General features: G+C 37.0%; 1 protein-coding gene across 3 annotated transcripts in view; it reads left to right on the top strand.

Annotated features, from left to right (window-relative positions):
* The window catches only part of AASDHPPT (aminoadipate-semialdehyde dehydrogenase-phosphopantetheinyl transferase), a 28,540-nt gene extending 15,441 nt beyond the window's left edge, over positions 1 to 13,099 (top strand). For 2 of the 3 annotated variants that reach the window (XM_062615328.1, XM_062615326.1), the window contains exons 3-6: positions 3,072 to 3,193; positions 3,683 to 3,844; positions 8,964 to 9,041; positions 12,836 to 13,099. In XM_062615328.1, the coding sequence (XP_062471312.1) occupies positions 3,072 to 3,193; positions 3,683 to 3,844; positions 8,964 to 9,041; positions 12,836 to 13,006 (533 nt within the window). In that variant the 3' untranslated portion in view covers positions 13,007 to 13,099. Of the gene's footprint in view, positions 1 to 3,071; positions 3,194 to 3,682; positions 3,845 to 8,963; positions 9,042 to 11,238; positions 11,530 to 12,835 lie in introns of those variants that run through there. The other variant, XM_062615327.1, reaches the window with a different exon arrangement.
* The last annotated feature ends 389 nt before the right edge of the window (positions 13,100 to 13,488 follow it).

Below are 13,488 nucleotides of genomic sequence, written 5' to 3'. Positions count from 1 at the left end.
AGAAACTACCACACTGTGAACTGTGAAATGCTGATAATAAGTTCATTTTTAGTTAGTTAACAAAAGTCTGAAGGTAAAGCCAAAACCTGGCTATGTTTCTCATGTTGTATCATTTTTGTGGTGAATACTTTGCAAGTCTTGGGAAAGATCATCTGAAACGTCTTTTAAAAGTACTTTTTAAGAATAATTTGTCAGGTTGATAACCCTTATAAATACTTCTTTGTCTTGCTTTTATTTCCTATCAGAATTCCAGGTTGCATTCTAGTTTCTTCTGTATTCTGTTACACGATCTTTGTATGTTCCTTGTAGAAAACATTGTGGCTTCACAAAAATCATTGAAATATTAAGGCATATCTTTTCTTTCTTTGCTTAAATTTTACAGAGTAGGCAATAAACAGCAGGAAAAATTGTTAAAAAGGTCTTTGAAAGTTATCATCAGAATAGGAAGTTTAGTTGTCCAGTGAACGACCCTGGTCTTGCCCTGTGCCTGAGATGATTATCTGTAGACTATACTGTGCATAATCCACATTAGAACAATTTCTCACTGTGAGAACAACAAAACACTGTAGTAAATTGCCCAGAGAAGGGGTGAAATCTCTGCTTGACAGCCCCCTGGGTAACCTGACATAAGGCTCTGATTTCAACAGAAGGTTGGACCAGGTCATCTCCAGGCATCCTTTCCAACCTAATTTTTTCCATGATTCTGTGAATCTGTCTTTGATACTGAAGCAAATATGAGGAAATGGACCAGGCAGGCTGTGGCTGCTTGAAATTTGTGGAAAGTAGTAGTCCAGGCTCCTCTAATCCATTCCTCAGAGAGAAGCAACTGTGCTGTGCTGTATTAAGAAGAAAATGAGAGGGGAGGACATTTCTGGAGTTTTTCAGAGGAGGGATGTAACGGATAGCTAGAGTGTGGGGGAAAGTCCTGTGCAAATTTGAACATAAGTATCAAGGAGGGTAGCTGGACAGTTGAAGAAACCTAGGACAAAAAGGGGGTAAATAAGGAGTGAAAAGGCAGAATGGTTTTGAATATACATTTGGTATACTAAACAGTTTTAAGTATTGAGTGTATTCGCTATGTGTGATAAGGTTTGGATAGCAGAAGGGCTGATAATGCAAGAGCCTCTAGATGCTGAGGGTTGTGTAGTTTGGATAGTCTTTGGGTTATTGAAAGAGGAGAACTCTGAAAGTAATGGAGGAGAAAAGGTACCTCAGGACATTCTTAAATGGTCTGTAGTTTGAAGTCCTTGGAAAGGCTGGTGGCTCACCACTGCTGTCTTAAATACTTGAGAAAAATAAGGAAGAGAGTTGTTTGGAGCAGGTCTCAGCATAGTTAACTTTTTCATAAAATTGGACATATAAACTCAGAGATGAAAGACAGTGACCCTTCTCCAAGTTGAATAATTTCTTTTTGTTATTTTTCATTGATTCAGGGAAGTTGGATTGTGTAAGCAGATGGATATTTTGTTTGTCTTTGTAATCTATCAAAATATGCTTGACATTGTGGTTGCTTTTCTTTTTTAGCATCATCATTTTCTTCAGAGAGTAAGGTTAATTCTCTCCTTAGATTGTTCTGGATCATTCCATTAGCTGGCTACTGCAACTGTCAACAAAATACCCGTCTTAAGGCGTTTTCTTCACTTTAGTCTATAGATGAAATCAAGAGCATCTCTGAGGTGTCACTGCCATGTCATGTGTGCTGTGTATGTCAGATTACACTTTGCAGTATGATACAGAAATTGTTAGAAAAACCTGAATGTGTGCTTTAGTGTGACATTAGTTGGATCAGATCAGTTACTACTGCTGCAAATGCCTGGTTTTTATATAGTGCTTAGGTATCTGTAGAAGACAACCACATTGTAGAGAAGGGTTAATATTAATACCCTTATCCTTGTTTTAAGATGGGGAACATTAATGTGAAGAGGGAAAGTTCCTTGCCCATAGTCACACACAGAATCAGTGGTGGAGCTAGGGTTAAAATCTGCATCTTTGTTAAACAATCTCTTAATGGTGGGTTCTTAAGAGTAGTGTGGATTGGAAGGGGAGACTATGTTTTGGATTGAATACACCCAACATTTTAATAAGAACATTGCATAACCTATGAAAAATTTTGTCTCGGTATGTTGAATTGTCTCTATCCAGATTTTAATTATCCCTGCTAAAGAAAATAGATGGCTTTCTGCCACTGTCTGTTTAGCTAGCTGTAAGCCCTATTGGGCATATTGCATGGTATGCTGATTAATGATACAGGCTGTGGGTGATTAGCCATGCATGTAACAAGGTCCATAGGTTCCAGTATGTTGTAGAAATACCATGCATCAATATAACCGCACAGTCTGTCGTGTCTTCTGCAAAGTAAATTTAGACTAGTGGTGTAGCCCCCAAAGAGCTGCTGCAGTGCCACACAGCCATGCTTGTTTTTAGAGGAGGCTTAAATTTAATCCAAGGATTTGTAGGTTTGGTGCTTCATGTTTGTTTGTTTTCCTTGATAGCTTTCTTACTGTAATTGTGGGCATCTCCCTATCCGCATTTTTCTTGCAGAATAATCCAAAAGACTTAATATCATGTGATAAGTGTGGGATATTTTATTCTACATGTGCTTAAAAAAGTTTGTTATGTTTCTCAGCATCCAAGGGCAGGAGACAGAATAGCTTGATGAATTCTGACAAACAGCATGCTGTTTTATAAAATTTCACTAGATCAAGATGTCAGATGTCAAAGACTGTATGTGCTGATTTTATAGCTGAATACAATTTTCTAATATATTATTGGTACTGGTTAAATACTTTGGTTTTTAGAGAATGCTGTAAATACGTAATTATTTTTACTTTCATTTCACACTTAATGCAGTAATTCTGTTATGGAAGTGGGTTTTTTTTTTTTATAGTGTCCTGAGCAATCATTAGGATCACACCTCTGAGGCTATATAAATTCAGATTATTCATAATGTTTTTTCTTCTGAGGTTTTTCTAGAGCAATAATATGATGTAATTAATTTGCTTTTAGTTATTACTCTTGTTAAAATTTCTGTAAATAAAATTTCTGTAAACTTATCTCTGAAAAATTTACAGGCAGTAGCTCAATTCCAAATTTCTTTCACATCATGAAGAGACAGTTTACTGAAACAGAGTGGAGTGTAATCAAGTCTATGAGTAATGAATGGATGCAGCTGGATATGTTTCATCGGCACTGGGTAGTGTTTTTTTTTCTCTAAAGACTGTAATGCTATAACCTGTATGTTTTCTTTTGATACGTTTTGTTACTATTTTCATTATAGTAAAATTGTATACTTTTTATAGTTTCTTGTTCTTTTGGAGATGCTATTTTAATTTTATATTTTAGTGATTTTTTTTTTAATGTTATAATAACTTTGAGAACAATTGTACAGCTGAGTTTTCTAGAAAGATATATGACTATAGTTTTAAACACATACCCAGAGCAAGGTAAAGGGTTCATATCTCTGTGTACACTTGGTAATTTTGCTTGCATGTTCATTATAATGGAGCAAAGTTAGGCAAGGTATTAATAACACTGGTAACTTTTTCTTTTGGTAATTGCATCATTCTACCCTCACATTTACAGTAGTATAAGTCTTAAATTTATTTGGTCTTTAGTGCTGCTCAGAACTAAAACAGTTTGAGAACAGCCAGTATGAATAAAATACATTTATTCTGTGTTCTAGGCCTTGAAGGAAAGCTTCTTAAAGGCTATTGGAGTAGGAATTGGCTTTAACTTACAAAGAATTGAATTTAATGTGTCCCCACTGCAACTGGAAACAGGGAAGGTGTATAAGGAGACAAAAATGCTTCTGGATGGAGATGAAGAAGAAGAGTGGACATTTGAAGTAAGAAATATTAAATTTTTTTTTTTCAATAATGGGAACAGTCTCAACACCCATATGTTTGCATCGCACTTTTTTTTTTAATTGCATCTTTACACCTTTGTTCTGTATAACCACATTGAATATACATACAGCAATAAAAACTTGGGATAGTAATCCACAGCATTTTAAAATATTTTTGATGATTGCAAAACCACCCCAGAGATCTGTTTGTCATAATGGCTCTTTATTTTTTATGTTCCTCAAATATACTTCTTGCACTCAATGAAATTCATCCTAGGGAGTTCAGGAAATTCACCAACGCATATGCAGACCTGATTTGTGAACAGTGTCTAAGATTTTCAAGCTCTTCAGCAGTTGGTCTAGAATGGGACTAGTGAGTAACTAACCCCATTAGTTAGTGTTTATGTTAAATGTTTGAAATGGAGGAGCTGTCTTCAGCTCCTTTGGGTTTCCTGGTACTCGTCCCTACAAACTGGTAGAAATGTACTTTTGTGGGTATGAAGTTCCAGTGTGCTGGTTAGCTGCTGTCTGTGGGAATGGAGAGATGCAAAAATCTTGACTTTGCTTAACAGAACATTGGTTTGGGCTCAGCCTTCTATCAGAGCATCGGTTTTTTTGTTTGTTTGTTTGTTTTTTTTTTAATTCTTGAAAGTTATTAAGACTTATCACCTAAACATCTATCCTGTTAGATTTGGTAGGAAATGATCAATAGCATCTAATTTAGTTTAAAGTTTAGAGAGAGAAAGAACTAATAGGAGCAATGTTTTAATGGTGGACTTGATAGTGTTGGTTAGTGGTTATACTTGATGGTCTTGAGACTCTTTTCCACCCTTATGATTCTGTGATTCTGTACAATGACCTCAAATTACTTCATTACCCTAAGAAACCGAGTTTAAAAAATTTAATAAATCATAATACCATTTCTCTACATCCCAGAGGTGTTTTAATCCAGCTGCTTAAAACAAAGGTTGAAATGCAAAAGACATTGACTTAAAATTGTCCTTAAAGGGCACCTTGTTCCAGTCTGCTATAAGTTTGTGCTGCTGGTATTTAGACAAGTGCATTTTTTAGAAAGAGTAATTTACAATACCTGTTTATACTTCAAAAATATCTACATTTTTGGAGACAACAGTTCCAGTAGAGCTTGTCTAAATGAGAGATTTCTGCTGTATGCTTGTTCTGTGTAGGAGTGAAACTCTGTGTATGCTATGCATGTAGTAAAAAAGAATTAATGCGCCAATAACATTTAACTTACAGCATTAGTTGAGCTGTTCACAGTTCATTCCTTTTAGTATTTCATAGCCACATCTGGTTTTATGCTATTTTAAAAGCCTACCCATATTAAATCAGCTCTCTTACTAATATTGCCATACTCTCTAGGAATTGAGTATGTCATGAAATTTGTTAATGGGGAATTGCAGACTGGCAAATTGGGAAAGACTCTGACATGCGTTTCAGCAGAATGCTTTCTGTATTGCTGCTGACAGTATGCCATTGTCAAGGAAACATCTACTTCTATCAACTGAGTTCTAGAAATCCTAATTTTGGTCTTTGATGACATGCCTGTGTCTGGCTGACTAAAATAGCCTGATGATGATGATGTAGATAGCTCCCTACATTACTCAAATGCTTTATAATTGTTTGATTTTTCCTTATTACTTTGTAATTACTGCTAGAAGTTTAATTTATTTTTTGTCTGAGGAATGTCTCCTCCTCCATGCTTGCCCTTCTGCTTCCCAAGAGTGCAGCCTTATTACGAGGCAGTTTGCAGTGTTACAAAGAATGGATTTATTATCAAGTTTCATTTAATACAAGCTCAATTGGAATATAATTTAATTTCAGTATCAACAATTATTAAGCTGATATTGGAAAAAAATAATCAGTTTTTCAGTTACCAATCCCCAACCTAAAATAAGCATCACTTTCCTTTTTCAGTCTTCTCCCAAGTTTCTTTTAGTTTTGTGCCCATCAAAGACAAAGGTCCTTTGTTATTTCATCGTTAGCTCTTGAAACATCTTGTTAACTGAAAACAATAATTTACTAATTTTGAGAAATCTGAAGAGTCACCAAGAGAAATCTGTAAGAATCACCTATAAAATTCCATATTACTGGTATAGTGTTTTCCTTGTGTTCCCTGTTGTGCTGAGTTTGCTGGAGTGAACATGTTTTAGCAAATAAAATAATGTAATGACCTCACTTTTCAGATCTTCCTATATCTTTATGATAGGAGGGGATCAAAGAGAGCAAGGCTGTTTAAAAGCCAATTAACACATGGTTTTGGATTGCCTTATTTGAGTTTTAAAAATACTCTAATTTACTGAAAACAAAAGAGGGAAGCAAAGGGGATTTTATCCATTAAAATTACATAAAAATTCTGAAATAGCCTTTAGAACGTACTATGCAATGTGAAAAAAGTAACTCAGAAACATTAAGACTAGAAAAAGATCTACCATATTATACTTGTCATACTAAAAGGTCAAGAGAAGTACTAGTGAACCGAAGCAAATCAATGTTGACACTGTTCAGACACCCTAAACTGTTCACAAGAGCAAAGCATGTTCATAGAATTTTCTGTGAGCATGGAAATAATAATTTTCTGTAATTTCATTGTAAACACCAAATGAACTACCTTGTTGTGTAGTTGACTGTGACCCCTTTTCCAAGGAGATATTTTACCTAGTTTTGTTCGAAGTGTCTTTTCCCTCCTTCACTCCTCACGTATTTTTGAGCTTGGATAGACAACAGTAGCTCAGAAACAGTTTCTTGCTGTTTGATCTTGTTGGATCAGTTTAGCTTCAGGCACTTGTTTTCATGTAGTACTCTAGAGATTGCTAGGCAGATTCCCTGCAACTGTTTTTGGAAGGACAAGAAAAAATACAGTAAAACTTCATTGAAAAGCATAAATCTAATTTTAAGATATGTTGTGTTTAATATGTTTTATTCACATAGGCAGTGTGCACTTTCCTCATTTTATTAAGGTGCATTTGTTTAGTAATAGAAATTTTGCTAGCCCAGTGAAAAGCGACACAGTATTTGTGTCAGATTGTTATTTTAGGATGGAGCGATGATGATAATAACATAGATTTGGGGTAATTCTGTATGCTCCATTTACTTCCTTTGAAGAAAATAAACTTACAGAATTACTCTGTTTTTTCTGGGATAGATTTTATTTTTTTCCCAGTAGCTGGTACAGAATTGCCCTTGCTTCGGCTGGGATAGATTTAATTTTCTTCCCAGTAGCTGCTACAGTGCTGTGTCTTGGATTTAGGATGAGAATAATATTGATAACACACCGATATTTTTGGTGTTGTACCAAGTCAAGGGCACCAGCTTCTTACCACTGCCCTGCCAGAGGGGAGGCTTTATGGTGTTTCGTGACCTGCTAGGTTAAACCTCAGCAAGAATGAAGTGCCAGTTAATTTTAATAAAGGTGAAAGATAGGTGTCTGTAGCAGATCTGGTATATGGAAAAAAAGAATCCTAATTACTGATTTGCAAAATATTAAGTACTCACGATTTTTTCCTTATTGATCCCAGTTTTGCACCATTAGTCAGGAAGAATGACTGGATAACACTTACTGGAGTTTATATTAAAGAAGAATCTTAAATGAGACATAAGACCCTTCTATTTGGGTCCCTACCTCAATTTTGGATATAGCCAGTTTATAAAGAAAGCACCTAATTTATCCTCATGTTGTGAGGACCTCATTTGGTTTTAAGAATCACCTGGCATCACAGGTGCTGTACAAGTAATTGTTTGTATTTTTCCAAACAAATATTTGCTTTATTTGTCTATATGCAAATACATTACTTTCAGAATATGTATTTCAGATTGAGGTTACCTGAATCAGTTTGAAACATATTTAGTAATTGTTGTTGGTATGCAACTATAACAGTCTTTCAGCCTCAGTAAGAGAAGTTAATTCTGTTGTATTGCCAGGAATAAATATGAATGAAAACTTTTACTTCTAAGACCATTTAATCCAACTGGATTCACACAGCAATCAGTTATGCTTGCTAGGAAGGTACAGCTTCTTCATAAGCTGTCTGTTGTTGATGGAATCCAGAACAATTTGAATCCCAGACACATCGCTTTGCTGAGCCTTTGAAATGAGGTCATATGTCTCGTGCCTGTAGCTTGAACAGCTCTGGTAATACTCTGGTTCTGTGCAGAGCAAAACAAATTTTGATCAATTATGTTTGCTGGTTTATAGAGATGAATCTTAACAAAACCAACTACCTCAGAGGAATTCTGTATGATTGTCCTCTTTCTCTTTTTTGTTTAATCGTCTATTTCCATTTAGAGGTTGGATTTATTGTGTAAGTTGGTACAGCAGTATCCCCAGATGAGCAGGTAAGCAAGCTGATTCGCTGTTTTTTGTGGTTTCAGGATGTTTCATTAACTCCATGCCTTAAGGTTTTTGCTGGCTGCTGGTGGGGACCAGGAGAAGTCTCCTTCCCTCCTGTATTTGGTTTGGCTTTACATTTATTTCTCTGAAGCAGCAAAGATAAGATGAAGAGCATAGTTTGTTATATTTTATTGTAAGATGGAAAAAACCTCGTGATCACAAAGGATATGTGAAGTGAATGAGGTGGAACTTCTGACTTCAAATGTAGTTTGCTGCTGAATGTGCTGTATTGTATTCTCTGTTCTGATCACTTGTTAAAGTCTTGGAAATGCAGAAAATGAAAGGAAAGAGGGAAATACATGACTAAAAACTGGATGTAGCAATTTTTCCACCTAGACGAGCACAAAGCACTGCACCTTAGAACTGTGTAAATTGTTCAGCTGCATTTGATCAGACATCTAATTTTCATAGTCTGTTTTTGAGGAAGTTCTAGAAATGTGCATGATGTGTACAAGTGGTTCGATTTCATAAAACCTGAGGTAGCATTCTTTATTTTCAGTCTTCTACCCTAGTAAATTAATAGAAAACTAAGTAAAATATTTCATAGTAAATACACTGCTATAAAGGACTATTGCTATTTCAATGCAGTTACTTTATAGTATTTTATATTATGCTCTGCTTTTTTTTCTGAAACATACTCTAAGCATTTATAGTCTGCTGGAAACAGAGTAAAGAAAATACATTTACGTTGCTCTTATTCATCTTTACTAGGAAACCCGGTTAGATGACCATCATCACGTTGCAGTGGCCCTTGGGAAACAGGAGGGATTTGTACAGAAGCATTCTGATGTAAGAAATTACAAAATGTTTTCGGTTTTTGGTAACTAATCACTCAAACATAAACTTAGTCTGATGCTGTAGCTAAAAGTGTGTTATCTCAGATGTAGGGCCAAGGAGAAAGCTTATCTTAAGCATAGTATTAACCAGAGTGTTACTGAACTGTTACCTCTAGTTCTATTGTGCCTTTTTTCAGGACAGGTATGAGAAGGAGAAATGGTTTCAGAGGATAGTGACAGATAATCTGGAATGTGTATGTTAGTGTTTCAGCATGTTCACTGAACAGTAAATCAAGTGATTTTTGTCGCAGCATGTTAGTACTTATGTGGGAAAGATGTTTTTTGCAGAGGGAAATGGAGACGATGAACCAGTCTGGACAGCTAACCTATCACAGCACTTCACCAAGTTGATTTTAACAGGGGACTTCTCAGTACATGTGTCACAGAGCAGAGCCGTCTTTCAAACACCATTATGACAAGGTAACCCCTGAGACAAGCAACAACCAACAGATGGGAGGAACAGCAGTGTTAGTCTTCATTCCATGTGTGTGTCTATTGAGAGAAGCAACAAAGTTACATACAAGCTTTTCAGGATTTTCTTTGTAATTTAACAAAGACCTGGGTCATGAAAATAGCCATAAAAGTCAAATTTGAAGCAGACTTGCAAGTCAGAATCATAGAATCGTTAGGGTTGGAAAGGACCTTAAGATCATCTAGTTCCAACCCCCCTGCCGTGGGCAGTGACACCTTACACTAAATCATATCACCCAAGGCCTCGTCCAACCTGGTCTTGAACACTGCCAGGGATGGAGCATTCACAGCCTCCCTGGGCAACCTGTTCCAGTGCCTCACCACCCTAACAGGAAAGAATTTCCTCCTTATATCCAATCTAAACTTCCCCTGTTTAAGTTTTAACCCGTTACCCCTTGTCCTGTCAGTACAGTCTCTAATGAAGAGTCCCTCCTCAGCATCCCTGTAGGCCCCCTTCAGATACTGGAAGGCTGCTATGAGTATCCACGCAGCCTTCTCTTCTCCAGGCTGAACAGCCCCAACTTCCTCAGCCTGTCTTCATACAGGAGGTGCTCCAGTCCCCTGATCATCCTCGTGGCCTTCTCTGGACTTGTTCCAACAGTTCCATGTCCTTTTTATGTTGAGGACACCAGAACTGCACACAAGACTCCAGGTGAGGTCTCACGAGAGCAGAGTTACAGGGGCAGGATCACCTCCTTCGACCTGCTGGTCACACTCCTTTTGATGCAGCCCAGGATACGGTTGGCTTTCTGGGCTACAAGCGCACACTGAAGCCAGCTCATGTTCATTTTCTCATTGACGAGCACCCGAAGTCCTTCTCCGCAGGGCTGCTCTGAATCTCTTCTCTGCCCAACCTGGAGCTGTGCCTGGGATTGCTCCAACCCAGGGGTAGGACCTTGCGCTTGTCATGGTAAAAGTTCATGAGGTTGGCATCAGCCCACCTCACAAGTGTGTCAAGGTCCCTCTGGATGGCATTCCTTCCCTCCAGCGTATCAACCGAACCACACAGCTTGGTGTCATCGGCAAACTTGCTGAGGACGCACTCAATCCCACTGTCCATGTCAGCGACAAAGATCTTAAAGAAGACCAGTCCCAACACCGATCCCTGCGGGACTCCACTTGTTATTGGTCTCCAGCTGGACATTGAGCCATTGACCACAACTCTTTGCGTGCGGCCATCCAGCCAGTTCTTTATCCACCAAGTGGTCCATCCATCAAATTGATGTCGCTCCAATTTAGAGACAAGGATGTCGTGTAGGACAGTGTTGAACGCTTTACACAAGTCCAGGTAGATGACATCAACTACTCTACCCGAGCAGTTGTAGCTGAAATAGCCAGACAGTCAGCAAAGCAAAGTGTGACAAACTGCCAGTTTTGTCTGTAGTGTTCTAGTTGCTCACAAGAAAATGGGTTATTGTTTTCTGTTATTTACTTGAAAAGATTGTGTCAGAAACTAGAAAACGATAATTAGTATATGCATGGATGAAGGAACGAAAGTGGTCATGTACACATCTATCGTGGTCATAAAGTCTGTGTTTATGGGTAGTACAGAGAGGCAGACCTTTTAATTAAGTATTGGTTAGGTTGAAAAAAACAGGTACAAACTACCTTTGAGGATTTATTGTGGTATATCAGTGCTGAAATATTCTTTAAGAAAGTGTGTGCATTTTGTTTGAGAGGACATATTTAAATTGCCAGTGGTGCTGCATCTCATCCTTTCTACAGGAATACTGATAAATGTCTTTCTGAGGTGAAAAGAAGGTGGCCATTGTTTCTAAAGACAATTACCTAAGTATTGTACAAAAATCCAGGAGTTTTAATTGTTGGCTTTCATCATCACTGTTACACACCTTAAAATTATTAAAGAAAGAACAGGCATCAGGAGTTACTATGAGAAGTCTTTGAATCAAGAAAAGTCTCAAAGGCATACTTGTCCACTGATAAATTTGTGATCGCCTAAATTTCATTAGCTCAATTCACTGAAAAAAAGGTCATTTTAAATAGGACAAGTGAGCATTCTGTAATTCCCAATATGGAAATAAAGTACTTTTTCACGACTCTGACATGAATGTGGAGGAAATTAAAAGTGGCCTTCTGTCTTTCTAAATTTTGCAGAATGATAAGAAAGGATTCTCTGTATTACTAGATGTGTCAAGAGGAAAAGGTGTTCTTCATCTTAGTTAAAAAATAGAGTGTGTAGACATCATGCAACTATTTCAAGACGTCAGTGCTTGTTTCTGTTCCCTCTGTGCTATCAAAGGAATAATTCATGATGTCTATTTATGGACTTTCAGAGCTTTCTTCCCAACCTGATAGCAAGTAGCTACAAGTCACAGGAAAGACCAATTGTTACTTTAACATACTATAATTTAAATTCTCTGGTTGTCAAGAATTTTGACAAAATGTCTGCTGCTGACTGCTACATGCTTGAAGAGACGGAACATTTATCTGCACTCTTAACCTCATCTAGACAGTTACCCGAGGCGAGTCTCAGTGAAAGATAGCCGAGTTTATAATTCTTTATAATTCCTATGTAGGCTACAAGACTGTCTTTTTGTCGCAACCCTGGACTGAGGGATCAGCTGTATGCATGTTGGATTCATGGAGCTTTGCTGTCTGGAAAGAATTATGCTTACAGATAGCATACAGCAGGCAGCAAAGTAATGTGCTCACAAAAAACAGACCCTTTTTTCTTTGAAATTTTTCTTGAAGTGATGGAACTAACACATGGACTGTGACACACGCATTTCTCATATGTCAGTCTGCGTTTAATCCGGATTTAACACAGGGAATTGTGTTGATTGTGATCATTTTTTTCTTTAAATAGCAAGAGTTTGAGAGAAGTATGCACAACCACAGTGATTGCTGGTATTAAAAGAGTATGTATAGGCACACTTCTAGTGGAATAAACCCTCATGCTATTACCTCAAATAATCATGTCTACTGGAGAATGAAGTAGAGTTTGTTTGTTGATGGTTTTCTTCCTTTTTTTCTGAACTTAAAACACTCGTTCTGTGGTATTTGCAGCATTCTCTACCTCTCATCTTTCTGCTTTCTGAATTGAGTTTCTAAAAAGCTTGCTTTTTCTGTGTGGCCTGTTACATACTTCCATTAGTTACTATATAGCCTAAATTAGAGACAGTGACACTGGTCTCAACTGGATTTTTATTTTTTTTTTTTCAGTAAGCAATGTATAGTTTAAACTGGACAGGGAGTACTGCAGGAAGAAAATTGAGATATATTGATTCATATAATACTAATATGTATTTTCTGTAGGTATGTTCTGTGGAGCCTAACCAGCTTCAGTTCACATTACTGACTTTTGAAGATCTAGTTTCATCTGGTATTCCGGTCGCACCTGAGGATTCTGCATATTGGGATAATTTTTGTTCTAAGCAGGAGAGTCCAGTGAAACAGAATTCACTTTCAAGACAAGACTGCTTATAAGAAGAAAATTGTCAAAGTTTTCATGCTGTTACTCTACATAATTCAGAGTGTGAGAATAAGTGCACATGTGTAAATTAAACACGTTTTTCCTGATTTAAACTGACAGTCTGATTTTTCACCGTTTTAAAATTTGTATTCTTTATCAATATCTTAAGGAAGATGCATGTTTCCTTGCTGAAGGAATTCTGGGTGAATAGTCTAAGCTGGCCACATACTTTTCTGCTTCTCCAGGTTTGTGGTGCAATAGTTACCCATGCAACGAAGAGGGAGCAGAGCTACAGTAATGTTTTTGATTAGTCAACAAGTGTTTAATATATAAAAATGTGTTTCTATACTTCATTTATACTGAAGCTTAAATTATGGTACTTTTTCTCACACCTGAAGACAATATTTTATTGTCCTACAATGAATTACAGTTTCTGGAGAAGAGAGGTGGATCTTGAGTGCATCTTCTGAATATTTTGTATTCTTTTTCAAAACAA

Source organism: Pezoporus occidentalis, unplaced genomic scaffold, assembly GCF_034315485.1.
Source record: "Pezoporus occidentalis ecotype Australia unplaced genomic scaffold, CSIRO_AGI_Poc_V1 ctg18, whole genome shotgun sequence".
Classification (NCBI taxonomy): Eukaryota; Metazoa; Chordata; class Aves; order Psittaciformes; family Psittacidae; genus Pezoporus; species Pezoporus occidentalis.
This window is presented reverse-complemented; position numbering and strand designations above follow the sequence as displayed.